General features: G+C 38.8%; 2 protein-coding genes across 7 annotated transcripts in view; one reads left to right on the top strand and one right to left on the bottom strand.

Moving 5' to 3' along the window:
* Positions 1-1,049, top strand: part of inpp4b (inositol polyphosphate-4-phosphatase type II B) — a 169,875-nt gene extending 168,826 nt beyond the window's left edge. For all 4 annotated transcript variants that reach the window (XM_084931611.1, XM_084931612.1, XM_084931614.1 and 1 more), the window contains one exon: positions 861-1,049. In XM_084931611.1, the coding sequence (XP_084787737.1) occupies positions 861-1,035 (175 nt within the window). In that variant the 3' untranslated portion in view covers positions 1,036-1,049. The remainder of the gene's footprint in view (positions 1-860) is intronic.
* Positions 1,050-7,835: 6,786 nt separating this feature from the next.
* On the bottom strand, positions 7,836-20,508 carry il15 (interleukin 15). 3 transcript variants are annotated; one of them, XM_084931618.1, is made up of 7 exons: positions 19,919-20,049; positions 19,737-19,818; positions 16,613-16,695; positions 14,342-14,429; positions 12,921-12,974; positions 12,082-12,213; positions 7,836-11,893 (listed from the first exon to the last, which is right to left on the bottom strand). In XM_084931618.1, exons 1-7 carry the CDS (start codon positions 20,029-20,031, stop codon positions 11,798-11,800), a joined length of 648 nt encoding a protein of 215 aa, XP_084787744.1. In that variant the 5' UTR covers positions 20,032-20,049; the 3' UTR covers positions 7,836-11,797. The 3 variants fall into 3 exon arrangements, with proteins under 3 accessions (XP_084787744.1, XP_084787746.1, XP_084787747.1); XM_084931620.1 differs by lacking the exons at positions 19,737-19,818; positions 19,919-20,049 and adding an exon at positions 20,256-20,508; XM_084931621.1 differs by lacking the exons at positions 19,737-19,818; positions 19,919-20,049 and adding an exon at positions 20,056-20,240.
* Between the last annotated feature and the right edge of the window lie 906 nt (positions 20,509-21,414).

Genomic DNA, 21,414 nt, shown 5'->3' with positions numbered 1-21,414 from the left:
ACGACAGGTTTCCTGTCCCTCTCCCCATCTGTGCAGTTGTTTTTTAATTGAAAGTGGTTCCAAAATTATTTGCAATCAGACGCCAAAAGCAAAAGAATTCAGTAAACAAAGGGCATTTTAATGAATTTATGGAAAAAAGCAAAAAGTGTTGCAGATAAGTTGCAGAATATACTCGTTGACAAGTGTATCCTGCAGCCAGAGTTCACAAGGGTACAATAAATCTTTCAAAGAAGGGAAAAGGAGATGGGAGGTACTGGAGACAAAAGTTCAAAGACACAGAAGGATAACAGGATGATCTGACCGACTGGAATATCTGGCACAAGTGAAAAGATATGAGGTGGGGCAGACAGTTCAGAAAGGAGAAAAGATGAAAACAAAGGTCCTCGCTTGTCTAAGTAGTTCCACTATTTGCTAAACATATTTTAAATGCTGCTGACAGTGATGCTAATCTGTCCTAAACCTGATGTGAATGATTTCACAGAAAGGAAATCAGCTATGTGAAAAAACAAGTCTCATGTTTCAAACTGCTGCTATAAAAAAGATTGTTTACTTAGGACCTTGTTCATACTTTAATCAGGCCATTTCTTCATGGCTTACACTGCAGTGTTTTTCATGGCATGGTTCTCACACTTTTACTCCACCTGTCATTGTCTACTTGTCTGTGGCTGCTATTCTGCATTCAGGCTGTACTAATACCTCTGGGTCTAAGTGGGCCTTGTGCTACTAGCCCTGTCAGGTCTCTTTATCAACTGACCTTTCCTAGAAAGCCTACTTAGACAGCATCTATACTGGACTAACTCTATAGTGTTTTCACACTCTCTCTGTTCGTTCTGTTTTCATTCTGATGGGCACTCCTGCAGTCGACTGACCCAGGGAGACATTGGGCAGTGGGAGGACCCTGAGGCTGGCGCCATGACAGAGAACAAACCAGCATCACGACACTTTTATCCCATTGCCCTGCTGCTCGTTAGCTCCCACTTACTGGTTGTGTGGCTCATTTTAAGTCTTGTTTTTCTGCTTGCAAAATATCAATAAACTGCTGACAATGACATCTCTACTCACTGCTTTTCTTCCTGTGTTCACTAGTTCTTCTTTTCAGTAGGGGTACTGCGGATTAACGGGTAATAAGCAAATAATTCAATGTCAAACTCAGGCTGTAGGGCATTAACGTCAGTTGTTTTTATCTGACAAGAAAATGCCTTCCTGAGAGTTACATGAAGATCACACTAACTGCCAAAAGTATGATTATGAGACTGTTTCCCATGGCTCAAACCAGACTCCTTTTTTTTTTTTTTTTAATCAACAGCAAGAATGCACAAGTCCATCCGTCAGTGTACTCTCTGACTACTCATGGTCATGAAAGGACATGTTACTTTCAACAATGTGTTTTTGACTATATTTTTTTTTTACACGTATGGCACAAATGTGGCGTAAGCACACATTTGTGCACACTCCCTTCTTTCCCAATCTCGTCTTTTCATTTGAAACGCTGTGGGGGTGAGGGCAGATCGAGCAAATCTCGAAAGCTAGATAACTTATTGAAATGCCAAATCATTTATTTTAGGAAAAGCAAATCTTTTTAGCAACATGTTACTGAAACATGCTGCTGATGTCAAACTTTGTATCGGCACTTTATTTTTTGTTGTTTTTGTTTTTTTACAATTTACATTTTATATGTTTTCTGTATCAGCTGTTCGCCACAGTGGCTCAACTTATATATTTACTAAAACATGATATTATTTATCAGATCCAAGCATTTCATGCTATAAAAGCTAAACAGCCATCAAAGTAACTACTGAATGCCAGCTATAATATTTAATACAGCCACAGATGCACATCTGTTTGTGTTCTGCTTATTTCTATTGGAGTCTGTACTGGGCCCACCTAATGATGCGCGTCTTCACCGGTACATTACTTCTTTTGTTAATTTATGTTTTCCTTCTTTTTTGAGTGTTTTAATAATAACTTTCCATTTCCATTTGATTTATTTCATACACAGCAGATTTTGAATACACAGACTAATCTTTTTTTCCTTGTCTTTTTAACTCACTAACTGACTAAAATATCATCAGTGACAATGTCTCGACACATTTGTTTTGTTGAGTCATTGTCTATATACACATATAGTATATATTTACAAGGTTTCAGCATTGAGGTTGGTTTTGTATGGCCCTGTTCTTCTCCTGGGACTCGTGACAGTTTCAGAGTTAGACATACAAAGCGTCCCTTGTGTGCATGGTCTGAGAGAAGAAAGAGAGAGAGGCTGTGCTGCTGCTTTTACAAATCAATGTGATAGATTTTTGTCCTGATCTTGTCCTGATCATCTGAATAGCTTCGTCATGAGTAATGAATTTGTTTTTTGATTCGGCCTACATGAGACAATAGACGTGTGACAGAGCGTGAGAGGTGTGTTTGAATCTCTGGCTCAGTGTGTCAGAGATTGACAGCAGCCCTAACTTGAAACAATAAATATTTTAGAAGCACTTACTGACTCACCATCCTGAGTTTACATCTGAAGCCGGTATTGTTTGGCCCATATTTAAACTGTTGTAAATGACTTGTTGGCCTGTGATCTGTGAAACATATCTCAAATATATCTGCATGTGAAGTCATTTTGAGGCACAAGCAACATTCCTGTCACAAGGTAGAATTAACTTTTTTAGAAAGCTTCTTACACCCATTGTTGAAGCGCTTAGCAGGTTAGCAGCCACCAATTTGTTCATCTGGACTGAATGGAGCTCACTCAGTGGTTTACAGCTGCTGCTGTTGTTTCCAAGTGTTTCTGTGACATTTCCCCAGATAAACGGTGACAAACAGACACCTTTCCTTTAATAAACATTTGACTTATTTTTATTCTGGAGATCTGAGGCTAAGGAAAAAACATCTGGGGCTAGACAGCGAGGGGCATTAGGCTGATTTTAGATTTTTCTTCACATTTTACAAAGACCACCAATATTACTATAAACAGTGTTTGTAGCTTTTAGAAGCTATACGTTACTATATGGACTAAAGCAGGGATGTCAAACACAAGGCCTGGAGGCCAGACTCCAATGGACAGCTTTGGAAAATGTGAAGGAGAACAGAAATTGACATATATATACACACACACACACACACACACACACACACACACACACACACACACACACACACACACACACACACGGCACCATAGAAACTTAAGTTATTCTTGTGTGTTATGACATAACTAGGGATGGGTATCATTTAGGTTTTATCCGATACCAGTACCAAACCGGTACTTTTGAAACGGTGCTCGAACCGGTGCTAAAAGAATGGAGAACACAAAATTGGTCCACAAACCTCTCATGTTTAGCTGTTTTTTTGTAAAAAGATAACAATGTTAGCCTTTTCTGCAGCTATAGGGGATTTATGGCATCACTCTTGGCTGGAAGCAGTGCTTAATCAATGGAAAAAACACAAACTTTGTCCAAAAACCTCTCATGTTTAGCTGTTTTCCACTTTTTCTTTGGTCATTTTAGCCTTTTTGGCCAGGGTGAAGGGAGTATCTGCCATCAAACAAGAAGACAGCCGCATGTAACTACGACAGTGTTTGCTAGTTCACCTTACAAGCATTAATGTAATAACGTGGTTAGCCTACTCAACGTAAATTACACACGAACAACATTAAGCTACTCATGCAGAGAAGAACGGCTGCTGCTGCCATCATCATCCGTCATCATTTCTGCTACACTGGCAGGGCTAGGGGCCAGGACTCTACTCTTCGGGTTCTTGGGGGATGTTGCTAACTCCGGGTCCGATAACAGGCACCACACCCGCAGTAGATGTGCCCGGTGTGAGGTCTCGCAGCAAGCTATCAAATACGGCGCATTTCTCGGCTTTTAACAAAATGCTATACGTCGCCAGGTGTTTCATCAGATTCGAGGTGTTACTTCCTTTGCACAGTATCAGCTTAAAGCACTTGTTGCAGGCTGCTGAGTTTGCATCTTTTGCTGTGAAGTACAGCCAGACTTTGACCCTTTGCCTTGGGCATTTTTAATCTGTAGCTCTGCTCTAAAAGAACGTACGTACCTGGGCCCGCCTACTACGCTTGCAAAGGTAAAATGATTGGCTAGAATCCGAAGTGTATGACATCTCAGGAAAAAAAAGCACCGAAATAAAGCACCGAAATCTGCTTTTCGGTCTGGTTACTACCGTTTATGTCAGAACCGGTGCCATAATGGCACCGGATACCGGTACCCATCCCTAGACATAACACACAAGAATAACAGATGGAACATTTTTTAAACATTAGAAACTCTTTTAAATATACAGACATATTAATCAAACAACAAAAACAAACATAAAAATTATTTTGAAAGATCTCTGGCATTTGTACAGTCTAAATAAACTGAAGACCGATGTCTTTGATTGATAGCGTTTCTGTATATGTGGTGCACTGTTTGTGGGGCTGTGTGTTTTTGTTTCATCCACTGACATGTATTGTCTGCAGTGCATTGAGCTCTTCCTAACCCTGTGGGCATTTCTTAAGTAGTCATACTGTATATATATTGAAATACATACCTCTGCACACATAAAGAGTAACTGAGTGTAGCTCATGTTCCCACGGCTTCTCATGCACACATTTTTTTGTGCTTGCGGGACTGCAAGAATTAGAAATATACCTTTTTCCAGATGGGGGGTTACTAGTAATTGATATCACAAGCCGTCATTCTTAAAGATCAGACAGTTGCCTTGCTTGCAGCGTTACACTGTGCTTCTCTAGAAGTTGTGTAACTACTTGAACTAGCTGAGGCTAGCACAGTCCCAAAAGCTGTCCTCCAACGTGCCACAAACAGTGTCCTGCTTTTGGGTCTACTTTTTTCTGACTTATGTCTAATTTTAGGATGGATGGAAACTGTGCATAAGGTTAAGGCTGGCCAAGTGTTCCACAGTTTGAGTATAGCAGAGACGGAGACAAACAGACATCAGAGTTTGTGTGTGGATCTGTGGAGTGGATGTGATGTACTGCGGAGCTTCAGATGGGAGGGTTGAACACAGAACAGTTGATTTAAATGCCAAGCTAGCTCCACATGGGTCAAACGGTCATAGATCTGTTTGGTTAAGAGTCCTGCTGTTCTGTTAAAAATACATGTTTTTAATGGTTTATCTAGACCGCTGGGAAACTTGCCTTCTCCTTTTAGCATTACCCCGGTCAGACTCAATAATATTTCTCAATAGCCATTCAAAATTCTGGATTTGGACTGGTTCAGGGAGAGGATTAACTTTTAATAGTCAGGTGGTTTAACCACATACCTTTGACTTATACACTATATGTTGATCTAAATGAATACAAGGGTCAATTTGGACAAAACAGCTGGGTGTTGATATATATGTGTATGAACCACCACCAACAGCAGCAACAAGCCATTCATGTTTGCTTTGAAATGCATTTGACTATTGCATGAAACTGGACTTACAAATCAAATGCTGGACAAACTTTGGTGGAAAAAAATGGGACAACAGAAAATGTCTCATCAGTTGTTAAAAGCCTTCCTTGTTTTGCATGCATTTAATTCCCACATGGAGAATGTATGAAAATGTGAATAATTAGCCCATCAAATGGCCTGGAAGTGAGATTTTCTGCATGTTTTCTCCTTGGTGACATTTTGTTTAGTATCCTATCCTGACTTCCAACTCACGAGTTTGGTTGGGCAATTAATTCCCACAGGAGAAACTTAGCCGGTTGTGGAGGCCTGCACCAATAGACTGATCTCAATTGTGCTCAATATGTATTTCACTAACCACGACACTCTCTTGTATTGTTTCACAGCTGTGTGAAAAATCTTCAGTTTCATTTACTTCTCTCTGAGAACCATTTATCCAAGAATACTTGTAAGAACTATTCGCCCCACAGTGGGTTGCTCTGCAGGTTTGATTTGACAAAGTTTCACACTAAATTCCCCTCCTGACATAAACCCTTGGGGGATTTGTGTCTCTAGCAAGAACTGAACCAGGAACCTTTCACTTACAAACTAATGTGCAAACAACAACACTATGGATCCCATATTTACTGCATAGTTTTGTGCTTTCTTTATCCCAAAGCAGCCACAAAGTAGTGCACAAAATGTTCAGGTTCTTTTTTTTGTTTGTTTTTTGAAGGCGTGTGTATCATTAATACCACAAACTTAATTTCAAACCTCACTCATGTTTACTTTTTTGTTCTCTTTTTTCCACCTTTCACCTTCATCATTTGATCATCAGAGAAGGATGTCGCATTGAGAATGTTCAAAAGAATATTAAATGCAGGAAATATGCCTTCAACATGCTGCAGCTGATGGCCTTTCCCAAGTGCTACCGACCACCAGAAGGGACTTACGGCAAAGTTGACTCTTGAGGAGAAAAGCCACGTACTGTAAAATTAGTCATTCAGTAATATTCTTCTTTAGTAAATATTAAAGATCATAAATGATAGTATGTAAAATATTGTGTTAATAGGAAACACAGTTGCTGGAGGTGTGTTTGTGTACGTACATGCGTGTGTGTGTGTGTGTGTGTGTGTAATGAGGGTACATTCATAGGCATTAAAAAAATTGGTCCATTGTAAAATAAATGCACTTTCCACCTCACCATACATTGGTCATAACTTAAGCAACATTAAGCAGAACAACTTGGGGGTAAGTCAAAGTCTTACATAATGTGCATATATCAGCGTATGAGAGAGAATAACTAGCCTAAAAGAAGAGTTTTCAAGTGACTAGCTATTTTGTTTGTTTACGGTGACCATGCATTTGGACGTTCACTCGGTAAAAGTTAATATTTGGAAACGCTGACCTATGTTTGTAACAGCTCTTAAAGTTTCCGTAATCTTTGCGGACATCCACGTTCCCTGTGGTTTTTCTCCAAAGGGAAAACTTTATTTGGATACGTGGGCGTATGATGTTAAACAAAAAATGAACAACTTGTGCTGTTCTCAAGAAATCATATCAACATGTTTTTTGATGAAACACAGTATTCAGATTCAAGTTTCTCAGTTGGTTTTTGACTGAAGTCTACAAATTTCCCTCTGCTTAACACTGTCCTCTAGCTTTGCACCCCAACGGCAATTTAGCCCATGTTTTATTCATGACATAACATAGAAAACATATCAAACATTTAAACTGAGACATTTTATCATTTCATCATAAAAATTGGTTGATTTTTGAAGGCAGCAACACATCTCAAAAAGTTGGGACAGGGCAACAAAAGGATGGACAAGTAAGTGATACTAAAAGAAACAGCTGGGGGAATATTTTTCAACTAGTTAGGTTATCTGGCAACAGGTCGGCAACATGATGGGGTATAAAAAGAGCATCTTTGAGAGGCAGAGTTTGTCAGAAGTAAAGCTAGGCAGAGGTTCACTAAACTGCAAAGACCTGTGGCTGCAGATTATGAAGGAAAAAAAATTCAGAACATCCAGAACATCCAAGAAATGCTGAAAGTTGTGTATTAAAAAATCTCATCAAAAGATTCCAAGACTCTGGACATACCTCAGAATCAATACTGAATGCTTGAGATCTCTTCAGGCCTTTAGATGGCACTGCATCACAAACAGCCACGATTCTGTGATGGAAATCGCTGAATGGGCTCGGGAACACTTCCAGAAATTATCGTCCGTGATCACAGTTCAGTATGCCATCCAAAAATTCAGGTTAAAGGTCTGTCATTCAATGACGAAGTCAAATGTGAACATGATTCAGAAACACCGCCACCTTCTGTCAGCCAATGCTCGTTCAAAATGAACAGAGGCACAGTGGAAAACTTCTTTTTGGAGAACATGGACATCCTCCGGACTGAGGAGTAGAGTAAGCATCTGTATTGTTATCAACGCTCAGCTGCATGCCATCAGGATCTTTTTGATGTTATGGAAATAGATCAGTACCTATGGAATTTGTGGCTTGCACATCTGGAAAGGGACCATCAATGCTCCAAGGTATATATGCAGGATTTAGACCAACATATGCTCCCGTCCAGACGTCTTTTTCTGGGAAGACCTTGCATATTTGAGTAAGGCAATGCTAAATCTCACAGTCAAGCTGTTCCAACAGCATTGCTTCATAGTAAAAGAGTCTGGGTGCTGAACTGGTAGTGCTGATCATTTACCAGCTGAAAACATATCATGAAAGAAAAAAAGCTCACCAGACCCAGGACTGTTGATGCTAGTTGCTAGAATCCTGTATCAGTCACGAAAAAGAGGATGCTACATAAACATGGCCCTGCCCCAACTCTTTGAGAAGTGTAGCTGCCATTATATTCAAAATGAACGAATATTTTTCTTAAAATACTAAATTTTCTCTTTTTTTCAGCAGGAATGAAATATGGGCTTATGAGATTTGCACATCATTGCTTTTTTTTTATTTACATTTTTCAAAACATAAAAAATGTTTCTGTTTTGGACCTGGGGTTGTACTATATTTAAACAACATGAAGGGCAGGGTAATGTTGAACAACTGAACGCAGTTTCTGAATGCTACGGAGTACATTTATATTATTTATTTTTCTTAAATGTTTTTTTATTCTAAGGTTTGACACCTTGGGTTTTTATGCTCGTTTCAAATAATAAGTTGTATGTCATTTGACATTTAGAAATGTCTGTTTAAAATTTAAAAAAAATTAAAAATGTTTTACTGCTGGTTGTGTAGTTTGTGTGTGTGTGAACATATCAACACATAGTTTTCACATTTCTTTATATGTGACATGTCAGAATCTCTCAGGCTCTAGTCCAATGCAGAGTTCATGTATTTCCCAGAAAGACATTGAGTTGCACACATCACAAATGAATAACTGCCCTCACACATCAGCTCTGCCAAAGTTGTATAAGGACACCGACAGCGTGTTTGTAAGACATCTGACACAGAAAATCCACTTTAAGCCAACCTGGAAAACTTCAACTGTAACAAGCTTCAGTTGAAAGCTCTGGAAAGACTGCCAACTGGCAAACTGTACTTATCTGTTTTTGTTTTACCTTGGTTACTCCAGATTGTTTATGCCTTCCTTGAGACTTATTATACACTTCCGCACACAGTGGGACTCCTTTTAATTGCACTTTAATTGATTGATTGATTGGTAATTTATTTCAACATGTGAACAATATACAGGTACATTTAATGCTCATTATGTACACAAAGGCTGGTCTTAAACAGTGTTTACCCTCCGGCTCTGACATGACTGCATGCATTTGGAGTTCAAAAAGAGGTTAAGTGAAGTGATCAGCCAGCACTATAGTCTGTATATAAAAGGTGGACACAGTCTGAATCCTACACTACGAAGCCAGATTTTGGCTTATCCATGTGACTTTAGGGTTAACCTTGGTTTTTCTCTACTAAATAGGTGGCTCACTTTTTGATGGGTTAAATCGCTGTGGTAACTTACGCTGTGAACATAATCTGCTCCGGAGCAAGTTACCAATTACAGATCAACAGGTAAGAAATCATTACTGCCGGCCAATCAATTCTCCATAAAATAGCATCACTACTCCCGGAAGATCCCTCAGATCCATGTACGTGAACAGTGGGGAGGCCTAAAGTGTTTCCTTAACTGTGAACTACTGAATGAACTGGAAACTGTGTGTCACTTTGCCACAGGAATGTCTTAATGTGATGACTAAATGTCTAATGGTGTTCTACTTGAGTCTTTTTTTTTTTTTTTCCACACCCCCGGAAACAGAGAGCACACATGAAGAATACCTATTCAATCAATCACATTAATTTCCCTTTGACCTGCTACACACTGAAGCAATTTCCACATATCCTTTTATCAGCAGGGAAGGTAAGCTTTAAAGCTTAGATGTATCCAGTTTAAAGTTTTTAGAGCTCTAATCTTTAATATCACCAGTCCACTCACTTCAACTTAAAACTATTAAGTAGAATTAAAATATTTATTGCATGCCCTAAAGCAACAGATTAACTGAAGATTTTTCTGTGGCATTCATCCCGTTATTTTCACAAGTTTTGAATTTGTTTCAAGATTTATATCACTTTTTGATAACATCTCTGGTCTTGGTGGCACTCATAGGGATGATTTTCTGTCACATGATCTATGAAAGGCCCATGTGTGACTAACACCACCCCTTTCATGTGAAGCCACAGGGGTAACGCTGGGTTAATTTAATGACTTAATAACCAGCTTCATGTGACCTTTTATCCTGATCTCCAATGTTAGGGTAAGTGTATCTAGATAACCGAACAATACCCTGGATGTGTTGAACTCTCCTTTTTAGGATAGGGCCCTGGTCTCTGAATTTTTAGCATTAGCATTTTGGTTGCAGCCGTGTTAGTTGGCAGAGCTTCCACTTAAACCAAATCCCACAAGTTTTCCATTAATATTGACAACTCCTCAGTCTTTCCCTCCTCTCAGGTTAAGAGTATGAGTGTCAACCTTGACAGAACTTTGTCATTTCAGTCTCGTAATAGTCGCATCAACCGGTCCACTTACTTCCTCTTACGCAACATCAATCGTCTGTCCTTTCCTTACCATCCCCCATATCCTTGTTTATAGCCGCGTCACTTCTGAGATCGATTATTGTAATTCTCTTCAGTCCTCCTAACAAGGCCCTTCGCAATCTCTGACTCCTCCAGAATTCTGCAGCCTGGATCATAACTCGCACACCGAGTTATGATCACTGGTCTTCAGCAGCTTCGCTGGCTGCCCATAGATCAGAGCTTTCAGCCACTCTGCTCCCCAACTTTGAAATTCACTTCCTCATGAGATCAGGAATACTGGCTCTCTTCCCTTATTCAAGTCAAAACCCATCTGTTTAAACTGGCTTACTCTTTAAAAATTGATTCCAGTTGTTGACTCCAATGCTGTTCTTTTATGCTTTGAACAGTGACCTTGGGTTGTAGAAAGGTGCCATAAATAAAAATGCACTACTTCCCCCCCCCCCGATAGAAGTGGCTAGATTTGGATACCACAGTGGAGTTAAGCTATGAGCTAATGCTGCCAAGCTTGGTTTGCATGCTACACGCAAGCAACTGTGGCAGTAAACCTGAGGGTGCACAGCCACCCTCAGTGGCTATATTATCCTGCATCACAATACAGCACCTTTCAGAGGAAGTAGAACATTTACAGGCTTAAGAAGGCTTGTTTTGCAAACAAATTATGTAGTACTAGTACATTTCAGAAAAAACATGTGCAAACTTTGTAGACAGCCTGCAGTTGGTAGATAAGCTGCCCTTGTATACAGAATGTTAATGGCAGTTTTCCTGTCTGAGTATCTACTAAAGACTCTTGCCACTTGCACGATAAATGCTCCATCCCTGATGCTGACCCAGAATCGAACAAAATTAAATAGAACAGTTTGTGTATCTGATACACAATCTCCCATGTATTCTTCAACAGTACGTGAAGTAACAGTTGAGTTTGTTTTAACACTTAATGTAAAAAAGAAAGAAAGTTTACAAAAGACTTTAGAGCCGCACATGTAGCAACTAGAGAGGAAAATGCAGAACAGAAGACCTCACAGACAAAACACTGGAGTAAGCATATACTGAATGTACTCAGATACTCGAGTCCATTAGGTGTATCAGTACATTTTATTCAGTAGTGTATAGCAGTGTGATAACATTATGTATATACAGTATAGCTAAAAGCTGTGGCACTGACAGCATATTTAAAAACAAATAGGCCAGATGTGTAGCACTGACATGCCATGTTACATTTAGTGTCATCAGCCTATAGCATAAAATACATCTTTAATTTATTATTACGTATGGTAGCAACAAAAGCGATAAAAACAGTTATTTACAAATCTACACAAATGCACAGTAGTAGTTTACAGTATTTACATCATTATATAATATTATGTAGAGTTGAGTTTTTTCAAAAGGTCCATTAGTCTGTCCATAAATGTTGTAATATTTTGAAGCGTGTACGTTTCACATGCTGGACACCGATCCTAACAGGAGACAAAAATTAAAGATTTGTTTTTCCTCAAATGAATACAAACAATTACAACTGAAAGCTAAAGAAAGACAATAAGCTTCAGCAGTGGTTATGTGAAAAATGAAAGGAAAAAAAATCTTTTTGATTGTACATTTAAGCAAAGACTCTTAAATGTATCCTTTTAGAAGAAGTCAAACTTACATTTTTTGTTGTTTGCAGATTATAATTGAAATCACGGACACATTCCTGTGAACCACGCCCAATTTCTTCCTCATCAAGGACCATTATCAACTCCAACATGTAACATTTCAGCACCATCTTTGTACAGAAATCCTGGAAACACAAGAAAATTTCTTAGCATTTCCTGAAAATGTTCAAGTTACATTTCTAAGGAATAAAAATAAATGAAATTACTTTATCATGACAAGCTTTATTATTATTATTATTATTATTATTATTATTATTATTATTATTATTATTATTATAATAATAATAAGTATAAATAATGCCAAACACCAAAATTTAAAATGTACTAAACACTCTCTTCTTAAGATGATACCAGAGGCCCGTATTACGAAGCAGGAATCAGATTATCCAGGTAATCAAGGTTAATTCTGTTTTCTGTACCATGAAGGTAGTTTATTTAACTGGGGTACATCACCATGGTAACAGCCAAACTTGCTCCATGGGTATGTTGAATTCATAATACAGGGCCCAGAGTACGCTGTACAAAACATTCCAACAAAGAACATGTTGTCTTCTACATGCTTTGGATGGCTGTTGTGTTGGTTGGCTATCTGAATACAGGTATGTTTACCAAGGAGGAAACAGAAGCATGGGCGTGGTGTTAGTGCCTTTTATAGCACTCCGTAAACTGAATGCGTGATTCTTTTTGTTTAGTCTTTGGAGAAGAGTGGAGGTTAAAGAGACCTCCAGGATTTGGACATACACGCAACACTTGTTAGCACTTTGTAACCGTTTCACACAATTTTTGATTAGACGATGATTAGAAATCAAAACTGAACTTTTTCAAAACTTACTGGAAAGTCTTGAATTCTTGGAGCGTAGAGCATAGCATCAGATTTCTGAAAAGACTTTAAAAACAAATAAACATTTTCATTTGTCTCACCAGATGTGCTTCTCACAACCAACCAGGTTAATATACATAAGAAATTGGTGGAATTTAAAAAACAAAAACCCAAACACCACCCTTCTAGTCCCTAGGGATGTTTGACCACCAATTTTTAACTAGTTCAAGTGAACATTTGTGCCAAAGTTTTAGAAATTCCTTCTAAGCTCTTACGTTCACTTGTTAATGAGAATGGGATTGATTGATGGACAAACAACCAGAAATTTCACCAGCCACTTCCTTAGGTACACCTATTCAGCTACTCATTAAAACGCAGATATCAAAATCATGTAAGTACATGGCAGCAACAATGCATTTAGATATGCTGACAAAGACAACCTGCTAAAAACTGAGCCTCAGAACAGGGAAGAAAGGTGATTTACGGGACTTTGAACTTGGGTGTTTGGGTCAGATGGGCTAGCTGGAGTATTTTAGGAACTGCTCATCTCCTGAGACTTTTCTGCACAAATGTCACAAAGGTGTGCAGATCACGTACATAATCTGCTGCTATTGCGCTTAATGCTCTTGCACTTCTGATTAGTACATGTGTAATGACAATAAAGTTGACTCTTAATCATGGTGTGAAAAAGAAAACATCCAGTGAGTGGCAGCTCTCTGGGTGAAGAGTCTGAGAGCAGAGCAAGATAACCAGATTGCTTCAAACTGTTAAAGCAACAGTAGTTCATATCACCAGTCATTACAAGCAAGTTATGCAAAAGAGAATCTCTGAACCTACAACACATCAAACCTTGACGCAGATGGGCAACAGCAGCAGAAGACTACACCGAGTGCCCCGCCTATCAGCTAAGAACACAAAACTGAAACTCCAGTTACTACACCATCATAAAATTGGGCAATAAAAGATCTGATGGCATTCAGCTGGAAGAGTCAACATTTGGTCTAAATGATATGAAAGCATAGAGCCATCCTGTTTTGTGTCAGTGTTCAGGCTGGCGGTGTAATGCGGTGGGAAACTTTTTCCTTAACACATTTCGGGTCTGTTAGCATCAGCTGATCATCGTTTCTGCCTATATCCATAAATAATGACGTAGCCAGTGACTGTATAATGAGTAAAGGCTCCAGACTGTTACCAGTGTAGAGGTAAACTGTCCACTATGCATTAGTTCTGACATAACTAGAGTTACAATTTGCTGCTATATAAATAAAACTGACTTGATTTTTTTTTTTTTTTTTTTTTTTTTTTTTTTTTTTTAATTGTTTTAAGTCAGTATTAGTGAACAAATGTATGTAGTTTTTAAATGTCATACAAATTTTTAACAATAAACAATAAAAAACTCAATGTTACCAAAGAGTTAAAATGAAACCACTCACCTTCACATTATGAATCAGACCATTCAAACATATCTGTAGATCCCCTGCTTCATTCACAGAATTGGCACATGTAGGCGTACTCAAGAGGCTTTAAGAATGAAAATACAATTAGAAAGAAACAATTATGGCAATATGGAGTTTTGTTGGGTGCAACTGATTTGCTGCACCTAGCTGCTACTGGGGAAAGCAATATGGGTATTTAAATGTAATGATATAGTAAAAGTGATTGAAATGCAGTTTAAATTTAATAAACGAACACAGTTGAAGTTTAGACATTCAAATATAAATGAGCCAAACTTCCAAAGTCCAGTACTGTTGTCATACTGCACACCATCGGCTCAGTCGTGGAGTGCATTTTGCAGAAACTAACACTATACAGTCATTCAGTCACTGTAAAAAAAAAAAAAAAAAAAAGTAAACCCCAGTCAATTCTAAGGTTTTACGATTTCTTTTTTTTTTTTTTTTTTTTTTTTTTTTAAATATAGCCTTTACTGTGTTGTAAAGTTAAGCAATTATAGCCTGAGATAAACAACACATGGCATATTATGGTTTCATTTGACAAAACCTAAACCAAAATACAGAAGCAGTGTCGCACACACACCTCAATAGCTAGCAGAATTGCCTTTAGCAGTAGTAGCTTGAAGCTGGAGAGTTACTGGCCTGCTCTTTACTGCGCTGCTTTTACTTAATCGGCCTTGTGGATATTCGATTTATGCAGTGATCCCTTTTGTTTTGGGGTTTGTTTGTTTTTTTTAAGAAAAGAGACATTTTCCCTACGACCCTTCCCAAAAACAAAACATTTCTACTTGTACTGTGATGAACTCTAACATGTCAAGAATTTCTGGCCCGCTCTTCAGAGTCTGGCATGTGGGTCCTGGACTGTATTATTGTAATACCACTGTTCTTTGTGTTAACACTGGAGACCAGGGCCCCATACCAGGAATCAGGTTCGGCTAACAATTAGTGTGTTAACCCTGAGATGAAAGGTAAACTCTTGCTTTTCTGTTCCAGGAAGCTTCAACCTCAACCTGGTTACCATGGTAACACATTCTGTGGACAGCTATTGACATGCCAGTTTATTTCCTCATTCATAAAGTCAGAGCTTAGAGCAAAGCAAGTCAAACTTCTATATGTTACAAATACTGAAATCACAGTTAGCAGTTCACATATTCCAGTTAAAATAACCACTTTTACAGTCATTCATTCGCTCACTCATCATTTTATGATAAGGGAGACTGCAATTACGTCACAGACCTATTATTAGCTCAGAGTAAAATCTATAGTCGCCATCTTTCGAACTCAGTGAATCAGATCCTCCAAAACATTTACTGTACATTGCTGTAGCGATCAGTATTTAAATGAAGGTCATCTGTGTAACGCTTTAAAACATAATTATTTGGCATGTTGTAATTGGACTTGAGTCTTGGTCTTGAGAGGACGTGAATAATTTGAAGATGAGGCTGAAATGACTTTAACCTATTCCCTCAGTGAAGCAGTGGGCAGCCGAAAATCAGGCGCCTGGGGAGGGACGGTACCTTGCTCAGGGGTACCTCAGGGTAGCCGTTCAGTGGATTCGAACCCCCGACCATGGGGCGACCACACTACCTACTGAGCTGCAGACAGTCTGAACATGTTGAGGTCTTTTCACAGATCAGTCGGTAAATGACCTTTTTAAAAGGTTTGCCAGAAACCAAAACTCTAATTTTCAACTGGAAAACTTTGTTGTTTACCTCAGGTTATATTGACCTGATACTAAGCCCTGATGAGAAACAGATGATTTATTACATCCTTATGTAAGACATTAGAATTAAGAGGATGTACTTATCGGTTTATTTGTAGGCATTTTAAAAAAGGTTAGGCTTTCAATATTATTTTGCTGTTTTACATTTCTTTTTATTTTACTCAATATAAGGTTTATGCCAGGCCTGTCCTAAATTAACAGTACTGACCATTTCTGATTTTTTTTTATGGTTCTGTGATGATTAATCCACCAGTATGTTCAAGCTATTTAATCCAAATGAATACTATCATTATTGGCATTATTCATAAATATTCAAGTTTACAGTTTAACAAAAGGAAAAAAGCAGAAACAAAATCAAAAATCACATAAATTTTTTATTAAAATGCCAAATGACAGCTATTTACTTGCACTCCATAATTTTTTGACAGACTTACTAAATTATTTGTGTTTTCTTGTTTTTAAATAACAGGTGAGCCAATAAATCTACTAAGCACAGTACACTCAAGAAAAAACACACACTATATGCCTACCTCAGAACTAACAAACAAAGCCACACCTGAGTTTTGTGGCTCTCTCGGCACACCTTACAGGTCAGCTGGATCTGGAAACCCCTCTAGAAATTGTACAAGAAAACATTAGATCATCATCTACATCTTTTATGTCACCAGTTTAAAATTGTAATATAATGGGTGATAAATATGCAATTAAAGTCATTGAAATTTAACAGAAATATGTCAAGCCATCTTTGTGTAACACTGTGGTAAATAATTTCCACTTCTTTGGCTGAATAGCAATAACAGATACATAACCATTTTCTCTGAAGTTTGCACATTTCTGTATTCTGTCAGTCTTCTGTGACCATTTGCTCATCTGCTACAGGCTGTGCTCCTTATATTTTTAAGCCAACTCTGTTCTCTTCTATTTTCTGCATCTACTAAAACAACAGAATGAGTATGAAATATTAACTGAAACTCAAATAGTACATTTTTATTGTATATTCAAGCTGTTGTCCTGCACTGCTAGAAATACTACCCCGTGCCCACCCACAGTCACCGCACTCCGTAATCATCATACACAAACGAGGTGCAGCCACTCAAAGTGCAGAAAGTCAACCTGCTTTCATAGGGCAGAACTCACAACTTGCATGTAGTGTAAATAACAGCTACATTTTCACTTTAGAGGTTAAATGCTTTGCAATTCCCTCAAAAAAAAAAAAAAAAAAAAAAAAAAAAAAAAAAAAAAAAAAAAACCCACACATACTCGTCTTCCTGTGGCTAACTCTCACCAGAGTTACCCAGCTGGAGTTCTTTGGCTAATCCAGACACTATTTTTTCCCCAGCAATATTTACGAGTTCCTCTTGGAGGAAACCAAGGCATTCCACAGCCAAATGGAATACAATGCAATACAAGCTCTAACAGCTGGGTGTGCCCAGAAAACCTCTAAAGGGAGGCAACCCACACTCATTAGAAACCTACATTATTTCAGTTGTACTCCATTTTCATTCCAGATGTACAAGCTGAGGCCCTCACACTACCACCAATATGCAATTTATACAGTGCTTTAAAAAAAAAAAAATTAAGGCCATCACCCAATGTAAAGCTTATACCACAGCTGCTCTGAAATAATTACCAAAAGACAGTTAATCCATCAGCAAGGCCAAGCTCTTTAATCTAATTATTTTAATGCTAAAAATGTTCAAATTTACTGTTTTACAGATAAGCAGGGAAAAAAAAAAAAAAAAGTAAAACAGTTTAATTTTGATTAAGATGCCAAATTAGTTATTTACTTGAGGTCCAGTACCCAAATTTGGCTATTTAAAATAAATTTAGATTTTGTTGTCAATTGTTTAATAAAATTTCTTTAAACATTTTTTGGACAGATTTCTAAAATATTTCCTTTTTTTTTTCTTTTAAATGACAGTTTATATAATAAATTAGTTAAGGACTGCATTTCTGCATTAAAGCTACACCCGAGGCACAAAATAACCAGTATATTCAAAACTAACATGTCACTGGAATCACACTACAATTTACAATGTTCAGTAATGCAGTAACTAAAGCTGTAAATGCACCAAATTCAGTAGCCACATTACAGCTACAGTTACGTCATTATCTGCATGATAGATGGGGGTGGGGTGGGGGAATTTACAGAAATATGTACATCTTAAATGGGTCTTGCTATAATCAGCTAGTGTGCATACAAACAAAGTGCAAACACTGCAAAAAGAGGCTGTTGCTAACACAGCATCAGCTCTTTCCAAGCATCCATAGACAACATCCTAACAAAAAGTTAGGCCAGAACCCAAAGTGATGCTAAAGCTAAGTGTATGCTGACGCCAGCACAGCAGCCAGAGCCTGATCTTCAACAGATAACAAAGGCAGCGATGACTAGTCAGGCTTGTAACATTGCATCACCCATTTCCAGTTGTTTCTACAGTAGAATTACTGCGGCTTTGCATCTCTTTGGCCTGGTTTTTAATTTGCTTTCTGTTCCGTCTTGTGTTCAATCTCAACTAAACTAAAACAAAGTTTGTGCGGGCCTTTAAGCTTTGTCCCACACACAAACAGGGATTTGTGTTGAGTATCAGGACTGAAGGGGAAGATAAATACTGTTAGATAACATGTCTTACAATGAATTTTACATCTTTTTACAGAGCAACACAGAAGTAATGTTACAAATTACTTTTTCCCACCAAGCAATGAAGTATTGAGTATTGAGTGCTGCATTACTTTTAAGAATAGTAATGAGTGGATTTTTTTTTTTTTTTTTGTCAACACCAAACTCAACATCCCATCAATGCCTAAAACAAATGCGACTGGCCCATGTAGTACCTGCGCATTTCCAGCTACTTCTTCTGCAGCCATTTTTCTAACAGACTGGAAGAGAACTGATCAACCTGAGGACATAAATCCCCTAGCAACTAGTGTTACGGCTGCAGGATTGCAGAGCAAGTCCACCATGCACAACTCTAAATGCAGGCAACAGTGTCAGGCAACTATAAAAAAAAAAGCTTTAGGCTGAACTTGGGCGATCGTGGTTCAAGAGTTGGGAGTTCACCTTGTAATCGGAAGGTTGCCGGTTCGAGCCCCGGCTCGGTCGTTGTGTCCTTGGGCAAGACACTTCACCCGTTGCCTACTGGTGGTGGTCAGAGGGCCCGGTGGCGCCAGTGTCCGGCAGCCTCGCCTCTGTCAGTGTGCCCCAGGGTGGCTGTGGCTACAATGTAGCTTGCCATCACCAGTGTGTGAATGTGTGTGTGAATGGGTGGATGACTGGTTGTGTGAAGCGCTTTGGGGTCCTTAGGGACTAGAAAAGCGCTGTAAACACAGGCCATAACTCAGACACCTTAAGGGTACACCTCACTCAGACCAACAACACATGATCTTTGTCTGAAATCTCCGCGTATCTTAAAAAAAGTTACGGTAGCCTAGTTAACATTTATCGATGGTACTCTTCAGCACTTACACTTGCTTTTCCAACAGGAGTTGGATGGATAATCACGACTAAATATTTCTTGAAGGTTGCGCTTCAACCGTGATAGTTTCCTGTTACTTGAAGCAGACCATCCTTCCCATAAATCATTCTTCAGGTTTACAAAACTATTACAAAGACTAAACTGGAGGCAAGACTAATAACCGGTAATCATTTCCTCGTACCTTTGCTCGAACCGTCAGCCGCGTACTACCAAGGACGCATTTATTTCCATACCCTGCAGTCTCGACGCAGTTTGCAGCAATGCTGACAAACAGCGTTGGACAGAATAAAAACGTAAACGTTAAGTTAGGCAGAAACAAGAACGTGGTGGACGTGCACATGATTTGGCTCCATTCTCACTGACAGCTGTGCAGAAGCTTCTCCCCATAAACACACAACCGGAAAGACGGGCTGCCAAACTAGCTCACATATCTGACTAAATCGAAAGTGAAAGCAAGTCAGTGAAAGCGAGAGCATTACTTGTTTTTTAAACCAAATTACCATAATGGCACATAGTTCACCGACAGCAGGTGAAATGTATCCCGCGGACCCACGTGGATCGCCCAGTAGACACACCTCCTCTATATACGCATTTGATTAGCCTCCCTAATTGGGGACACGCCGTGTTTTCCTCCAGGTGGTTAGCCGACAGTTTTGGTTAGACCTCTACCAGTAACGCACTGACGCACTGAGTAACTTACAGCTCGCTGATCTCGGTGACATGTGAGTTGAAAGAGGATCACCGGGAGCGCCGTCATCTGCGCAGTGACTGCGGTTGCTGTCGTCCTAGCCAGCGGAGCAGCAAGCAAAGATTACGCTTTTGCACCTCATTTGTGATAATAAAGCTGGTTTGTCTCATTGGTCTGCAGCCAGTGTTATTAACACTTGTGGCGAGAGTGAGTACGGGTATGATTTCGCAGGCTGACTTGCACACGCCCTGTTCTGGTCGTGTTGAGACGTTCACTCCTCCTCCAAGTCGTCACTTTGTCGGTTTCTTTTTTCTTTTCTGTTTCTTTTAATGCATGAGTCAGCAGAAATGCTTCACAGAAATGCACATTCAAGAGGGATTTTATTTAATTTTAAATTTTTATTTTTTATTTTTTACACAAATGTGCCTTGCAGTTTATTTCAAACATCAGGACAAACCACTGCACTGAGGAAAGATGCCACAAAAAGGCTCTCCAGCAGATCAATAGTCATTACACAACACCGATAATGAGGACAGGTTATGCTTTATTCATAACAAGCCACAGAAGAATTCACTTCAGTGGCCGCCAATTTGCCTGGATCAGAAAACCAGTGAAGTTAATGATTTAGGCAATTCATTCCAGCTAATAATTTGTTTATTATTACAGGTGACCAAGCTAAAACAGGACGACTTATTTTGGATGTAAGCATACGGGTAAGATGGTTTAGGAAGTTTTTCATAAACAGGAAGTTTTTCATAAACAGGAAGATGAAAGTCTCGAGGCACATTGTGGTGAGCAGCTAACACTTAAGGTTTGTTGTTGCTGTTTGGACTATTTAAGACAAGCCAGAGCTTTACAATCATGACTTATTGAAAATTTCCTGTATACTCTGCAGTTGTGTGTGGATTCTGGTGGAATTCAAAAATATGGAAGGATAGTCTGGTCCTAAATGTAACAATCAGACCCTGATTGTAAAAAAAATCTAGGCAAATTCATAAGATCTGAATGAGTATTTTTCCAACAGCCAATACTGGTTGCCACCGCGTTTGAAAGAAAGTGAAGACCCCCCCCAAAAAAAGCTCTTTAAAAGTTCACCGCCATATGGCATAAACAACCCTCTTACGTGTGCCAGCTTCACGCCACCAATAGGAGTAACATCATCTTCTTGAGT

The sequence above is a fragment of the Perissodus microlepis genome, chromosome 6 (assembly GCF_051167445.1).
Source record: "Perissodus microlepis isolate ML-2025 ecotype Zambia chromosome 6, ASM5116744v1, whole genome shotgun sequence".
Classification (NCBI taxonomy): Eukaryota; Metazoa; Chordata; class Actinopteri; order Cichliformes; family Cichlidae; genus Perissodus; species Perissodus microlepis.
The sequence above is the reverse complement of the archived record's forward strand: the minus strand, read 5'-3'. Positions and strand labels throughout refer to the sequence as shown.